The sequence below is a fragment of the Marmota marmota genome, unplaced genomic scaffold (genome assembly GCF_001458135.2).
Source record: "Marmota marmota marmota unplaced genomic scaffold, marMar, whole genome shotgun sequence".
Taxonomy (NCBI): domain Eukaryota; kingdom Metazoa; phylum Chordata; class Mammalia; order Rodentia; family Sciuridae; genus Marmota; species Marmota marmota.
The window spans coordinates 19,634,702-19,647,670 of NW_026000196.1; the positions used below are offsets into that span (position 1 = coordinate 19,634,702).

General features: G+C 50.8%; 1 protein-coding gene across 5 annotated transcripts in view; it reads right to left on the reverse strand.

Annotated features, from left to right (window-relative positions):
* Apba2 (amyloid beta precursor protein binding family A member 2) overlaps positions 1-12,969 on the reverse strand; it is a 218,902-nt gene that overhangs the window by 5,753 nt on the left and 200,180 nt on the right. For all 5 annotated transcript variants that reach the window (XM_048790387.1, XM_048790386.1, XM_048790384.1 and 2 more), the window contains 4 exons: positions 10,852-11,037; positions 6,848-7,027; positions 5,550-5,762; positions 3,907-4,026 (listed from right to left, as the gene is read on the reverse strand). In XM_048790387.1, coding sequence (XP_048646344.1) covers positions 3,907-4,026; positions 5,550-5,762; positions 6,848-7,027; positions 10,852-11,037 — 699 coding nt within the window. The remainder of the gene's footprint in view (positions 1-3,906; positions 4,027-5,549; positions 5,763-6,847; positions 7,028-10,851; positions 11,038-12,969) is intronic.

The window sequence follows — 12,969 nt, forward strand, 5'->3', positions numbered from 1 at the left end:
GGGGGGGGGGGGGGCTGTGTCTGTGGCTATGGTTGTCTAGAAAAGTGGAGAACTGTTGTGTCCGATGGAATTTTGCTTACCTGATGGCAAAATTAAACAATGGGACCTCCCCATTCCCCCCCCACAGCCTCCATGATATTTTCTGTCTACAAACTGGAGTACTCTAGGTACCTCATTATAAGTGGAATCGTGACATATTTGTCCTCCTGTGACTGCCTTGTTTTACTTAGCATAATGTCCTTGAGGTTTATCCCATAAACAAGTATCAGAATTTGCTTCCTTTTATGGCTGAATAATATTCCACTGTACGGATGTGCCACAGACCCTACACAAGCATCAAGGAATGATTTTATTCTTTTTTCCCCCAAATGACTTAGTGTATTTTGTGTCAAAACTAACTAGTTCTTTGACGATCCAGAAGAAGGTGATTCAGGATCACCTGTGTCACTCCTCTGACCTGGCCAGAAGAGGGCCTTCCTTAGAAAGGGCTATTTTGACTAAGTCCCTGGTGGTGGCTGTCTATTCATGGAGACTCGAGAAAAGAGGACCAAAGGGGAAAAGAAGACAAAGAGGGTGAAAATGGGTTTGTGCCTTAGGAGGGATGCTGCTGGCAGAACATACTCTGACCCTGACACACAAGCTGACAGAATCTGGGGGTGAGGAAGGGGAGCAGGAGGTGCCGGGTGGGGGAACATGCATGAGGCAGAGGTCTTGCCAACCAAGGCTCGCCCTGCAGAGACTGAGACTGTGACATATTCTAACTTCATGTTGTGCACTTTGGGGGAAGAAGTCGGTCTCCAAGCTGGAGGCTTCTTGATTTCTTGGAAGATATTTTGGGAAGAGAGAGGCAGATCCATTTGGAAAGAGCATTAATTGGATCATCAGGGGTTTGTCTGCTAATGCTTTGTTACTTCAGGAGTAATGAGGCTGCAAATGGAAAAGGTGCTTATGCAAAACCAGCTCGGATGTGGGCAAACTTTTCTAGGAGACACAGGGGACCCCTGACTCCATGGAGCGCAGCAGCCAGTGGGCGCTATGCTCCCTGTGGGCCCAGCAGGAGGGTGGACTAGCTCAAGAACCTGAACTGAAGCCGTGATCATGGGCCTTGTGGGCATCTCTGATGCCTGCTTATTAAAACCCTGGGCCCTAGATGTAAGCATAGGAGTCCTGCACTGGTCACGGTGCTCCCAATCGACACATGCACCCTCCACTGACACCCTGACACCATGCAAAGAGGAAACAGGCGTGTTCCCTTTGTCCCTGCTCTGCCACTTCCCAGCTGAGAGGCCTGGGGCAAGTTACTTCACCTCCCGTTCCTAGGTCCTCTTCTGTGAAATGGTGACAGATGATGCCATTCTTTAACTGGACCCTCCCAAACACCGGTTGCCCCAAGGATGCCCTCAATATGCTTGTCCATGGTGGGGGATTCCATTTCCTGGTTCCTGGAACTGACCCCAGACAGGTGGACTGGAGAGACTGAGATGCTGAGACTAGATGGATTGGAGAAAAGATGAGCTGCACACCCATGCGCCCACAGCACGGTTCACAGGCACCAAGAGGTGGGAGCAACCCAAGTGTCCATGGAGGGATGGATGGATAAATAAAATGTAGCACATCCGTACAGTGGAATATTATTCAGCCATAAAAGGAAGCAAATTCTGATACTTGTTTATGGGATAAACCTCAAGGACATTATGCTAAGTAAAACAAGGCAGTCACAGGAGGACAAATATGTCACGATTCCACTTACAATGAGGTACCTAGAGTACTCCAGTTTGTAGACAGAAAATATCATGGAGGCTGTGGGGGGGGAATGGGGAGGTCCCATTGTTTAATGGGGACAGAGTGTCAGTTTTGCAAGATGAAACAAGTCCTGGAGACTGGTTGTACAGCCGAGTGAATGTACGTAACACTTCTAAGCCTTACACTTAAAAATGGCTAAGATGGTAAGTCTTTTGTTGCTTTTATTTTACCATAATTATTTAAAAAATAAAAAGAGAAAGAAAAATAGATGTCCTAGAAGAGCTGGGATTTAAAGAAAAGGGAGGTAGAGTGGGGGACGGGTGTCCAGGGGCCTCTCTCTCTCTCCTCCCCTGCCATACCCAGACCTACTTAGCTGCCCTAGAGCTGGGACATAGTTCGTCTCTGCTCACCACCATATGAAGCCCCGCCACCTGCCCCAGGTAGTGTTTCTGCAGTAAGCAGGAAGAAACCACAGTCAGTCTGTGGCAGAGCCGACAAATGCCATTAGCTAGCTAGGTGCCCTCTACCACCCTGCCCAGTCACTGCCTCGCCAGGCACCGTGGAGGCTGGGGACTCCCTACTCACTGCCCAGCCATCTCCCACTATCCCAATGGCCCCTGGCCATCCCTGGCCAGGCAGAGTGAGCACTTGGGGCTGGGGGCCTGGGAAAGGTCGAAGGGGGTTCAAGGGAGCTTTTTCAGGCACTGGGGCCAGGGAGACCTGTGAGCAGGGAGGCCCAGGGAAGAGAATCGTTGCTGCAGGGTCAGAGGAGGCGGGCAGCAGGAGCCCCAGGTGCCAGGCCAGGCACTGACTGGTGGGCAGGAAGCGGAGGTCACAGTCTCCGAGCCATTGGTTGCATCCTGACCCTGGGGTAAGGGATGGATTTGAACCAAAGAAGCCAGTGCCATCAGGTCTCCCAAATGCCTCCTCACACTCACCCTTCCTCCCAGTGGGGAAGCTGCTGCGGGACCTCCAGCACTTCCCCTGGAAGGTGGGTAGGAGAGCGCCTGTAGCCTGTCATGGTCACCTGGCCCTACCTGGCTGTCCCTGACTGAGGCTCACGGCTCTGTCCTTAGGCTGGCCACAGCACGACCTTTCTTTTCCTCTTGCCTTAACTTAGCCTCACAAGGCACAAACCAGGGCCCCAACCCTCCTCGTCTCTCGGCTCCCACTTCTGGACCTCTGTTCTGCACATCCTTACTGGCTGTGTGACCTCAACAGTAGTGGACCTTGACCTGAAGTCCTGGGACAATACCCATTCTGCGTAGCCTCCACACAGCTTGCAGATGTGGAGGCTGGGGCCTTCCTACTTCGAGTAAGAAAAATTTTCTTTCTAGAATGTTCTCCTTGTCTTTCCTCTGTGCTGTTGGTGAGCACACACATCCTCCCCACTCACCCTGACACCACTTCCTCCTTACAATCTCTCCTCAGCTCTTTAACACTCAGGGCTGTTTTAAATGATTTGGTATTACTGGTCCCCCACCCTTCTTCTATACTCATTTAGTGGCCACATCACTGTCCTCTGGGACCTTTGCAGAAGAAAAACACCAAGGAAAAAAAAACTCATGCCAACGACACTTAGGTCAAAGAGAAGGTGGGAAACTTTTAACTGAAGAAATTTGGCTTGGGGAGCAGGCACAGATTTTTGGACAGCCCAGTATTCACTCAAGCCCAGGAACACCTCCTCCAGACAAGCCCTCCTGCCTCCTTAGTGTCTGACATGGAGCCTGATTCAGGGAAGATAATTCACAAATGTCTCCTGAATCGCTGAATGAGTAAATGAACAATGAAGAAAGGGATGAACCAATGAGTGATCATGCATCTGTGGAGCATGGTGAGTCTGATGTCACTATTAATTGTGTGTATTCAAGCTACGGTTGCTAGCAAAGTCTGCTGCCCTCCCCTCCTAAGCAGACATTTGCTAAGTTTAGCCATCACTGGGACATGGGTGCGGAGGCAGGGTAGGGACCACTACTTTCCTGGCCTCCTTTTCTAGCTGGGCCAGCACCCAGGGATCCACTGAAAATCCCTTCCCCATGTGGCTTGGCTAATGTCAGCTGTGCCCAGTGGCCTTCCAACCAGACAAGAGCTGCCATCACCCAGCTCTTGACGCCCCATCCCCACATGTGGCGAAGGCAGCCCAGGGTGGGGAAGTCGACTCACGATTCCATTCTGCACACTGAAGCCCAGCTGGTACTTGAGGTCTGGCCGCTTGATGAGGACCGTGGTGACTGGGGGGCAGCTGACGATGTTGAGCTTCACCTGGGTCTGGTTCTTCAGGCCCTGCAGAGCATGGGCACAAGAGTCACAGGAGGGTCTTAGACATCACCTTGTGAGCACAACCTCCCGGGCCAGGCCAAGGATGAGTCAGGCCGGCAGGGCGGGAAGGTGGGAACATGCCCCAGGCCGGGGAGGGTGTGCTCATGAGAATACACTTCTCAGCCTCGGTGAGCTATCAGCCTCATTGTGCTCAATAAACACGGGTCACTCAGTCATTCACTCATTTCCTCAGGAAGTCACTTTTCAACCTCAGTGTCTCCTCTCTGCAGGGAATGAACATTATCCTGATTCCCAGGACAGTAGCTGGGTATCCCGGGTGGCAGTGTATACGGTGGCCCACCATAGGCTGGTGCTGTCTCTGACCTGTGCATAAACTAGCCATTTCAGGAGTCAGGAGCCAGGCTCTGAGAGCCACTGAGAACCAATGGGTTGAGCATCAGGGTCACCCTCAGGGTGCTCACGGGAGGGGCTGCCAACATGCTGAAGGCAGAAGGAGAACTTCCTCTTTGGAAGGATGTGGGGGATACTTCTTCAAACCAAACATCCTCCAATAATGCACAGTGCCAAGAGGGATAGCTCAATGAGACTCAGCACTCAGAATACCGGAGGCTTTGGGTGCTGCATCGAGGTGGGCTAGAGTCACGTCAGGCCCCAGGGAGGACATGATTATCAGTGAGTCCCCCCAGACTGCAGTCCTGGGGTCGGGCAGAAGTCCAGAGGCAGGGGAGGGCCCCAGCCCTTAATATGGCTCTAGTTTTAGCCTGCCTGGAGGTAGGGACAGCCCTCGTGCACACACAGCCCCCCGGAGCTGCAGGGTCTCTCCATATTCATTTCCCACTAGGCAGAGGCTCCACTGGGTCAGCTCCAAAAGCCCATTTGCATAATACTCTGGTCTTGGGGTGCCCTTCATCTCTCAGGATAAAAGGGGCTTCTTCCAGCATCAGGACCACAGAGGGATAGGGGTGAGGCCACTTATGGGTCACAGGAGCTGTCACCAACAGGCTGCTGTATGGAGTCTGCCCCTCCTGAGGCAGCCAAGTGTAAAGGCCCCCCCCCATCCACTTGCTTGTGTCCCCTCTGCCTGATCCTCTTGGGGACAGGCAACTCATGTCTCCCAAAACTACAAGCCCATGGGTCAGATGGTCAGAATGGCCTTTCTAGCACCCAATCCACATGGCTGACCCACTCTTCCAGTCCACCAGGACCAAGGGGGTTTCCAGAAGTGGGACTTTCAGTGCTAACCTGGGAAAGTACCAGGTAAACCCAAGTGAGTTTGGCATCCTACACCCACAGGTCCTCAGCCCCTTGCCTCAGGTCGACGTGATTCAGCCCTGGGCTACTGGAGTAGGAACCTTCCCCCAGCGCCTTCCCAGGGCTGCCTGAGTACTTCTCATGTTAATCATGGGGTATAGTCTTGGCTTCAAACTTTTACTCTGCCACTGACCAGTCACTGGGTGGTTCTCTCTGGGCCTCAGTGCCCTGACATGGGTCAAATGAGGTAGGGCAGAGGTTCCCAATGCACCCACCTTGATGATGCCCTGGCAGGTGGCGAGAGGCAGCCCCACCAGGCTGGTGCCATTGATGGACATGATCTGGTCCCCGATGCTCAGCTTCCCAGAACGAGCTGCTGGGCCTCCATTCATCATGTTTGCCAGGATCACCGTGGGCAGGATGGAGCCCCAGCCCGACTCTACGACCACCACGCCCAGAATCTCACCCTTGTGCTTCTCCAGCTGAAGCTGCAAGGGAATGGACAGGGTGAGAGGGCCCAGAGTGGGGTCCAGGTTCTGGGCCAAGCATCTACAGAAGGACTGGCCTGACCTGGATCTGGTGGGTCCTGACTTGCCTCTTGGCCAGTTCCTCTCAGCCAAGAGAAGTCTGCCTTGTCCCCGGGCCTCACCCAACTTGGGCTCCCAAGACCCTCTGGGGCCCACCAACTCAGGGAATCTGGGAGCCCAGGGTTCATCTCCTCCCATACCCAGCATGGAAGCCCCCAACCCCAAGCAGGACTCCCATGGCTGCTGCTCCCCACCCCCAAATCCACAGAGGCCAGAGGCATGTTCTCAACATCGAGAGCCCATCCTCTGCTCCCAGGCTTTCCTCTTATCTAGGAAGTTCTATTTTTCTTTGCCTCAAGAGTGGCTCTCTCAGAAAACAACCTGTCACTTCATTCAACAAATAGTCAAGAGCATTCATTCAAGATATCCTCAGATTCATTCATTTGACAAGGATCCAGGGTCATTATTTACTCATTCACTCATTCAATAAGTAGCCAGGATCATTTGTTCATTCAACAAACAGGTCAGGAGCATTCATTCACAGGCAGATAAATTCATCTATTCTAGAAACAGTCATGGTAGGGGCCACCCCCAGGGGAACCTGCTGAGGCCTCTTCCGCTGACAACTTCAAAACTGCCCTGCCAGAGCACCCAAGTTCCCTATTTTAAAGATGCCTCCCACATGCTTTTCAGAAATATCTCCTGGGTGCTGAGTGCCAGTTGATGATAATAGCAGCATTAAAAGGCACATTTTCAAGGTCATTAACACTGATTGTAATCAGCTTCTTTGTTAGAAACATCTCATTTCACACACCAGCTCAGCTCAAGGCAGGAGCAAGACGTACATGCTGGGCAGCCCCCGAGTCTGCAGTGAGGCAGTGATGTGCATCTGAGAGACAAATGAAGGCTCACTCTCGCCCTAGCCTGGCAAGCTGAGGTGGAGAAGCATTGGGTGTTGCAAGGCTGCCTGGCTGAGTTCCTCAAGAACTTGGCTTGGAGAGCAGAAGCCAGTGGAATGGGCTTCCGGTGGCCTGCAGAGGGCCTACCTCCTTGCAGTTCTCGGAGTTGGAGAAGTGGATGAGGTCATCGTTGTACATCTCCTGGGTGTTGATGATGTCGCTGTACTCCTTCTGGCTGAGGTCTTCTGGGTTGATGCCATTGGCCCGCAGAAACTCCTGGTAGGCCACACTGAAGGCCTGCCCAATGGACTGGGCTATGAGTTGGGCCTGTGGGGAGGGAGCAAGCCCACTAGACACAAGTTTGAAAATACAGGTTTCACAGGGTCCCTGGTGGAGGGGCTACAGCAGCTGTGGGTGCAGAGGGTGTCCTGAAACCTCCAAAGGGACCCTTGCTTGGGCTTAAAAGAACAAGAGAGTAACCCTGGGCCCTTGGCGGGTGACAGCTGTCTTCTGCTGATATCCCACCATGGGCCACCACAGGTAAACCAATTTGCTTGTCTTGTACCATCAGGGCCTGGTCCTGACTGTATCTTCCTGAGCTGCTTTATGTCCCAGACATTCCAGGACAAGCCTTGATTTCAAATAAAGTCAGAGAAAATGGTGATGTATTTGCTAAATGTCATATTTGATTGCATTAATTGGTAACTGTACTGTATTTTCTTTTTACCCATCTTACTCCAAAAAATAGATTTGAGGTATGCTTTCCAGGGAGCATCACAGACATGGTTAATTGTTCCTCCCACATCTATTTCTCCTGAGCTACAGAACCTAGTACCAGCTGGGTGGGGGCCAGCTGTGAGTATTCTGTTGCTCTCATAAGCAAGGCTGTGGCCCATGACAGGCCTGACACCTTGGCACATCAGGCCCTATGGAGCAGATCTTTTCTTGTTCCTTCAACTGAACCATTTCTGTGGATGTTACTGACTCTGACAATACAGAGGCCTTGGACACTGACATTTCAGGATGGGGCCTTTTCTGCCCCCTGCTGGTGTGCAGACAGGATGATGGGAGGCGAGAGCTAAAGATTCCCAGCTCCTGGACTAGGCATAGCAAGCTCATGGCTACAGGGCAGCCCTGGGATAGCAGTGGGACTTTGGGTGACATCTCAGCACACAGCAGTACCTTCTCCTGCTCCAAGCCCTGGGCTGTATGAGCCCAGCTCAGGTCTGCCCATGCTCCCCATCTACCTCCCATTTGCTATCAAGGCGCCCCCAGCAAATTGGCTCAAAGGTGAAAAGGAAGGAATTGGCCTAAATTCCTTTCTTGCCGCACAATGCATGATTTAAGTGCTGCAAATGAATATGCATATAGGAAGGCGCTCTGGGCCAGATCATATTTGCAGAGCATCTGGGCCTTTCCTTAAATAGGTACTGATTCTAGGTTGAACTACCCGCGCCAATTAGGCTCTGAACCATTTATAGGAAGGACACATCAACAGTCTCCCTTGTTCTCATGACCAACGTGTTGGTGGCGGACTGATGTGGTTGCTTGGGTACCACCAGGTGGCGCTGTCGGACTGGACAGGCGCGGAGCAGAGATTGGGCTCCTGAAAGGGCAGGCGACACCAGTCCAAGGAGGGAGGGGCCTAGTGGAAAAGCTGAGCGCTGTGGACATGGGGTCCTGGAGCAACAGTGGGTCTCTCCTGTACCGACTGGGATCTCAGGGTTGTCCCACCCCTGAGCACCTGGTTCTGTCTCCACCTGAAGGAGGTCATCTGGCTGGAAGGGCAGTGGGACAGCATCAGATTTCTTGACCACTAGACCAAAGGCTGGGCTCAGGCTGCCTGCTGCCCCGGATTCCCATCTTGGGATCTCCGGGGACCATGCTCCTAACCCCCAAAGCTCTTTTCCTTGGACAACATTTTGATCCTCATCCTAACTCCATGGCCCCTCTGGGGGAGAAAAAAGACAGCCAGGCACCTTGAGGATGGGTATCCCTCTGGGCACAATCCAGGAACCTGCAGAGTCCTCCTGGCTGCCTGCTGTCTCCCAGTTCCTCCTTCAGCCTGTGTCCTGGCTTCCCTTCTACCTGGGCAGAGGCCAGCCCAGAGGGCCCTCGCTGGCCGGCTGAGGCCCAACTCCAGCACCCTTAGACAAGCGGCTCCTTGCTTGGCCCAGCTCACAGCCAGGCCTGAGGATCTTCACTGCTGTGAAGCTAGGAGTCCTGCCCTGGACCCAGCAGGAGGCCAGGTGCCAAGGGCTCTCAGCCAGGGCCTGGGCAGCAGGCAGGCTGTTGCTCAGAGGTGGCCTCCTACGCGTGGGTTGCGTGTACTGGAGAAGACAGGGAGGAAGAGGATGCTGTGCCCAGCACCATGTTTTCCTACCACTTTCATGTGTGCAGCTTCATCTACGGTTGCCTCAGTCCCAGAGCAGCTGGGATCCCTCCTACTCGGAAGAAATCAAGACCGAGTAGCCATCTGGACCACATCTCTAGGACTCCTCATGCTCTACCTGGGCAGGTCCTTTCCTCATTTTTTCAAGGACGCATTCATTCACCCTTCCCACTGTGACAGCCCTGTGTCCTGTTGTGTGCCTACAGTGGGCAGCTCCTGACTTTAACCCTCAACCGTCCGTACTGGTTGTGCCATGGAAACTCTTGCTGCTCCCTGCTCCTTGATTTTCACACTAGCTGGCCATTAGCCCTCTGCCATTTGGCCTGCTTCTTGTGAACACCATTATTTGAGGCTCCACACCCCTGCCAGGTCTCTAAGATATCCCCAAGTCCCCACTCACTGAAAAATGCTCATCCAGGTGTCCACAGACCTCTAAATAATAGTGAAAAGTATATATATATATGTGCTTAAGTAGGTCTGTACTGAAATAATGTCTGTACCCTATAAATTTGCCGTTGCTTTCAAGCGTTTTACATTGATAACTTCTTGGGAAAAAGATGATTGCCCCTACCCATAAGTTTGCATCCTCTCTTCAAATACAGTTTCTATGCTATGTTTCATAATCATGAAAATATTGAGACCCTTTCTATGGCTGTCAATCCCAGAACTCCTTCAAGTCCTCATGTGAACAAGAATGCCTTGCACTTTGGCACTTACTGCAGCCTAAAAGGGGTCACTACTAACAAAGCTTGAAATGACCTGTCTTCACAGGTTAGAATGGGTCCATGGAGGATAGATCATGTTCAAAAATTCCACTCTGACAATACCAACAGGAATGCCTCAGTAAAAGCCTCCTTGGTGGTCCCTGAGAATATCAATCTGCAGAGGAGTCTGTCAAGAGATTGGGTTCACTCTCTCCTGAGTTCCCCCCACCCCTACCTTTCTGTGGTATCAGAATTGAATCCAGGGCCTTTTGCATGCGAGCTAGGCACGCACTCTGCCACCAAGGCATATCCTTGGCCTTTTAAAAATTCTATTTGGAGAAAGGATCTTGTTAAGTTGCCCAGGCTGGCCTTGAACTTGAATCCTCCTGCCTCAGCCTCCTGAGTAGCTGGGATTACAAGTGTCCACCACCCTGCTCAGATCTTTTGTTGTTGTTGTTTTCCAAGACCATCTTCCTCTGTTGCCTGGGCAACAATTCAATCCTGAACTTCTGGGCTCAAGCCATCCTCCCACTTCAGCTCCCTGAGTAGCTGGGGCTATAAGCACATGCCACTTTATGGCCTCTTAGCGAGATCTATGGTATTTTGAACTTCAAATTTATTTTTTCACTTGTTATGCAGTGAAATGACAAGTACAAAGGCAGAGCTCAACTTCAGATGCAGATATACAACCCTGGCAGGCAAAAATGGATATTTTATTAATAGAATATTTAGGCAAATATTAACTTTATTTTAGGAGGGGAGAGGTTTTATAAATGAGTTCTTCAAATGGATAGTTCCCTTTGTACATTTAACTAAGATTAGATTTATAAACAGCTCCCAAAGAACCTCTTTCATGAAGTGAAATAAAACTGTCTTCGCTATCTTCACAAACTTGAAGAATGTGAAAAAATGTACCACTAATGCCACTGGAAATGTTCACATGGCTCACAGGGCTTCCCCTTGCTAGGTGGTTTCGAAAGTGCCTGGGATCATGGGGCCACCATAAGGCACAGGGCTGCGGGGGAAAGGCCTTTCCCACTCTTGTGTTTACTTACATCTTCTGACTCGAACACGTGGCAGATCATTTTATACTGCTTCTTCCCCTCCTGGGCCCCGGGTGTGGTCTCAATGCAATCTTGAGAGGCTGACCGGGGCATGCGGCGTCTGGCCATCAGCACTACGATGTTCCCAATGTCAGCAATGTAGGAGATGGTACGCAAGGCATGGTCCATCATGGTTTCCTGTCGGGAGGGGAAGGAAGGCCCCAATGAGGACAAGCCAGTGAAAATCACTTTAATCTGGCGTTTCTCAACCTTGACCTTATTGATATTCACTGCTGGGTGAATGTCACTGCTGGTAGTGCTGGGTCATTCTTTTTTTTTTTTTTTTTAATTAGGTTCTTTTTAGTTTTACATGACAGTAGAGTCCATTTTGATATAATTATACAAGCACGGAATATATCTTAGTCTAATTAGGACCCCAGTCTTGTGGATGTACACAATGGTGAGATTCACTGTGGTATATTCACATATGTACATAAGAAAGTCAAGTATACGAAAAAATGTTCAATATCTTTAGCAATTAGAACATTATAAATTAAAACCACACTGAGACTTCATCTCACTCCAGTCAGAAAGACAATTATCAAGAACACAAGCAACAAGAAATGTTGGTGAGGATGTGGGGGAAAAGGCACACCCATACATTGCTAGTGGGACTGCAAATGGTGCAGCTACTCTGGAAAGCAGTATGGAGATTCCTCAAACACTTGGAATGGATCCACCATTTGACCCAGTTATCCTACTCCTCAGTACATATCCAAAGAATTTAAAATCAGCATACTACAGGGACACAGCCACATCAATGTTTATAGAAGCTCAATTCACAATAGCTAAACTGTGGAGCAAATCTAGGTGCCCTTCAACAGATGGACAAGCCATTCTTTATTGCACAGGGCTATCTTGTACCTTGGAGAATATTTGGAGCATCCCTGGCCTCTCTCTACCCCTAGATGCAATAGTACCTCCCCTTCTTGAGGGAGAAAACCAAAAACATCTCCAGTAATGTCCTGGGGAGCAGGGGTGAGGTGGGTGGAGGCAAAATGGTCCCAGTTGAGAACCATAGTTCTAGACAACAGGGCATTTTAGGACGCTGATTTGTAATCAAAGTAGCCAACATTTGGCTCTGCCTGCACCCAGGGAGGCATGAGATGGGGTACCCTATCCTCATTAGGATTAGAGGACATCTGTGGCTCTGGAGAAGGACCTTCCCTGCAAGACACGTGGCCTTGTTTAGGCTCAAAAGTGGCCTGGCCCAGAGAAGCAAGGCAGGAAGGCCAATGTTGTCCACTAGACAAGTTCTTCCCAGGGAGCACAAGCAGCCTGGGCCCCCCAGGAGACACTGAGGCAGCATGTCTGCCTCCCATCCATGGGTTTCCATAGCTGACTTGGAGTCCCAGGCCCCAGGTCTACTACTATTGATGGCTTTTGTCATCTGGCAGGAACCTCCACCAAGCATCTTGCCTGTGACTCCTCCCTAAAAAGGATGCACACAAAGGTTCTGAAAAACTAATCAGTAGGTCTTTTGTGCCTTTGCTTTCCTTCACAAAAGGAAATTGGGTGTTTCTGTGACCTCTGGTGCCCTATTCTTCCCCACAGAATCATGTCTTGCAGTGAATATTGCACACATTTGTGTAAGAGGGTGATTTGTTTTCTGGCCCATGCTACTGGGGGTTCATAACCACAAGACACAAGGGAGGGACCCTGGAAAAGGGAAGAGTGAGAGTAGTTCTTCAGTGTCTCCTGATTTCTGACCACTATCCAATTTCCTATCAATAGCAGAGATGTCTTCCTTAGACAGAGGCTGCCTACCAACATGGTGGCCATTCTCTCTCCTGCCCTTTCTGGCCACTTCCAACTGCACAGTCTCTCACCTGTCCCCACCTCTCCAGCCCTTTAGTCAACATTTTTATATTTTAGTCAAACCAATTTCCTGTTCAAGCCACTCTTCCAGTTCATCCTAAACAGTGACTTGGGACAAGTTCTCAAACCACCAATGGCTCATCCTCCTACCCTGGGTGTGGCCCAGGAATATGAGCAAGAGAGTGAAGTGCAGAGAAGAATCACCACAGCAGGTGAGACAGCTGTCTGCCGATAAAGGCCTGCCTGCCTGCC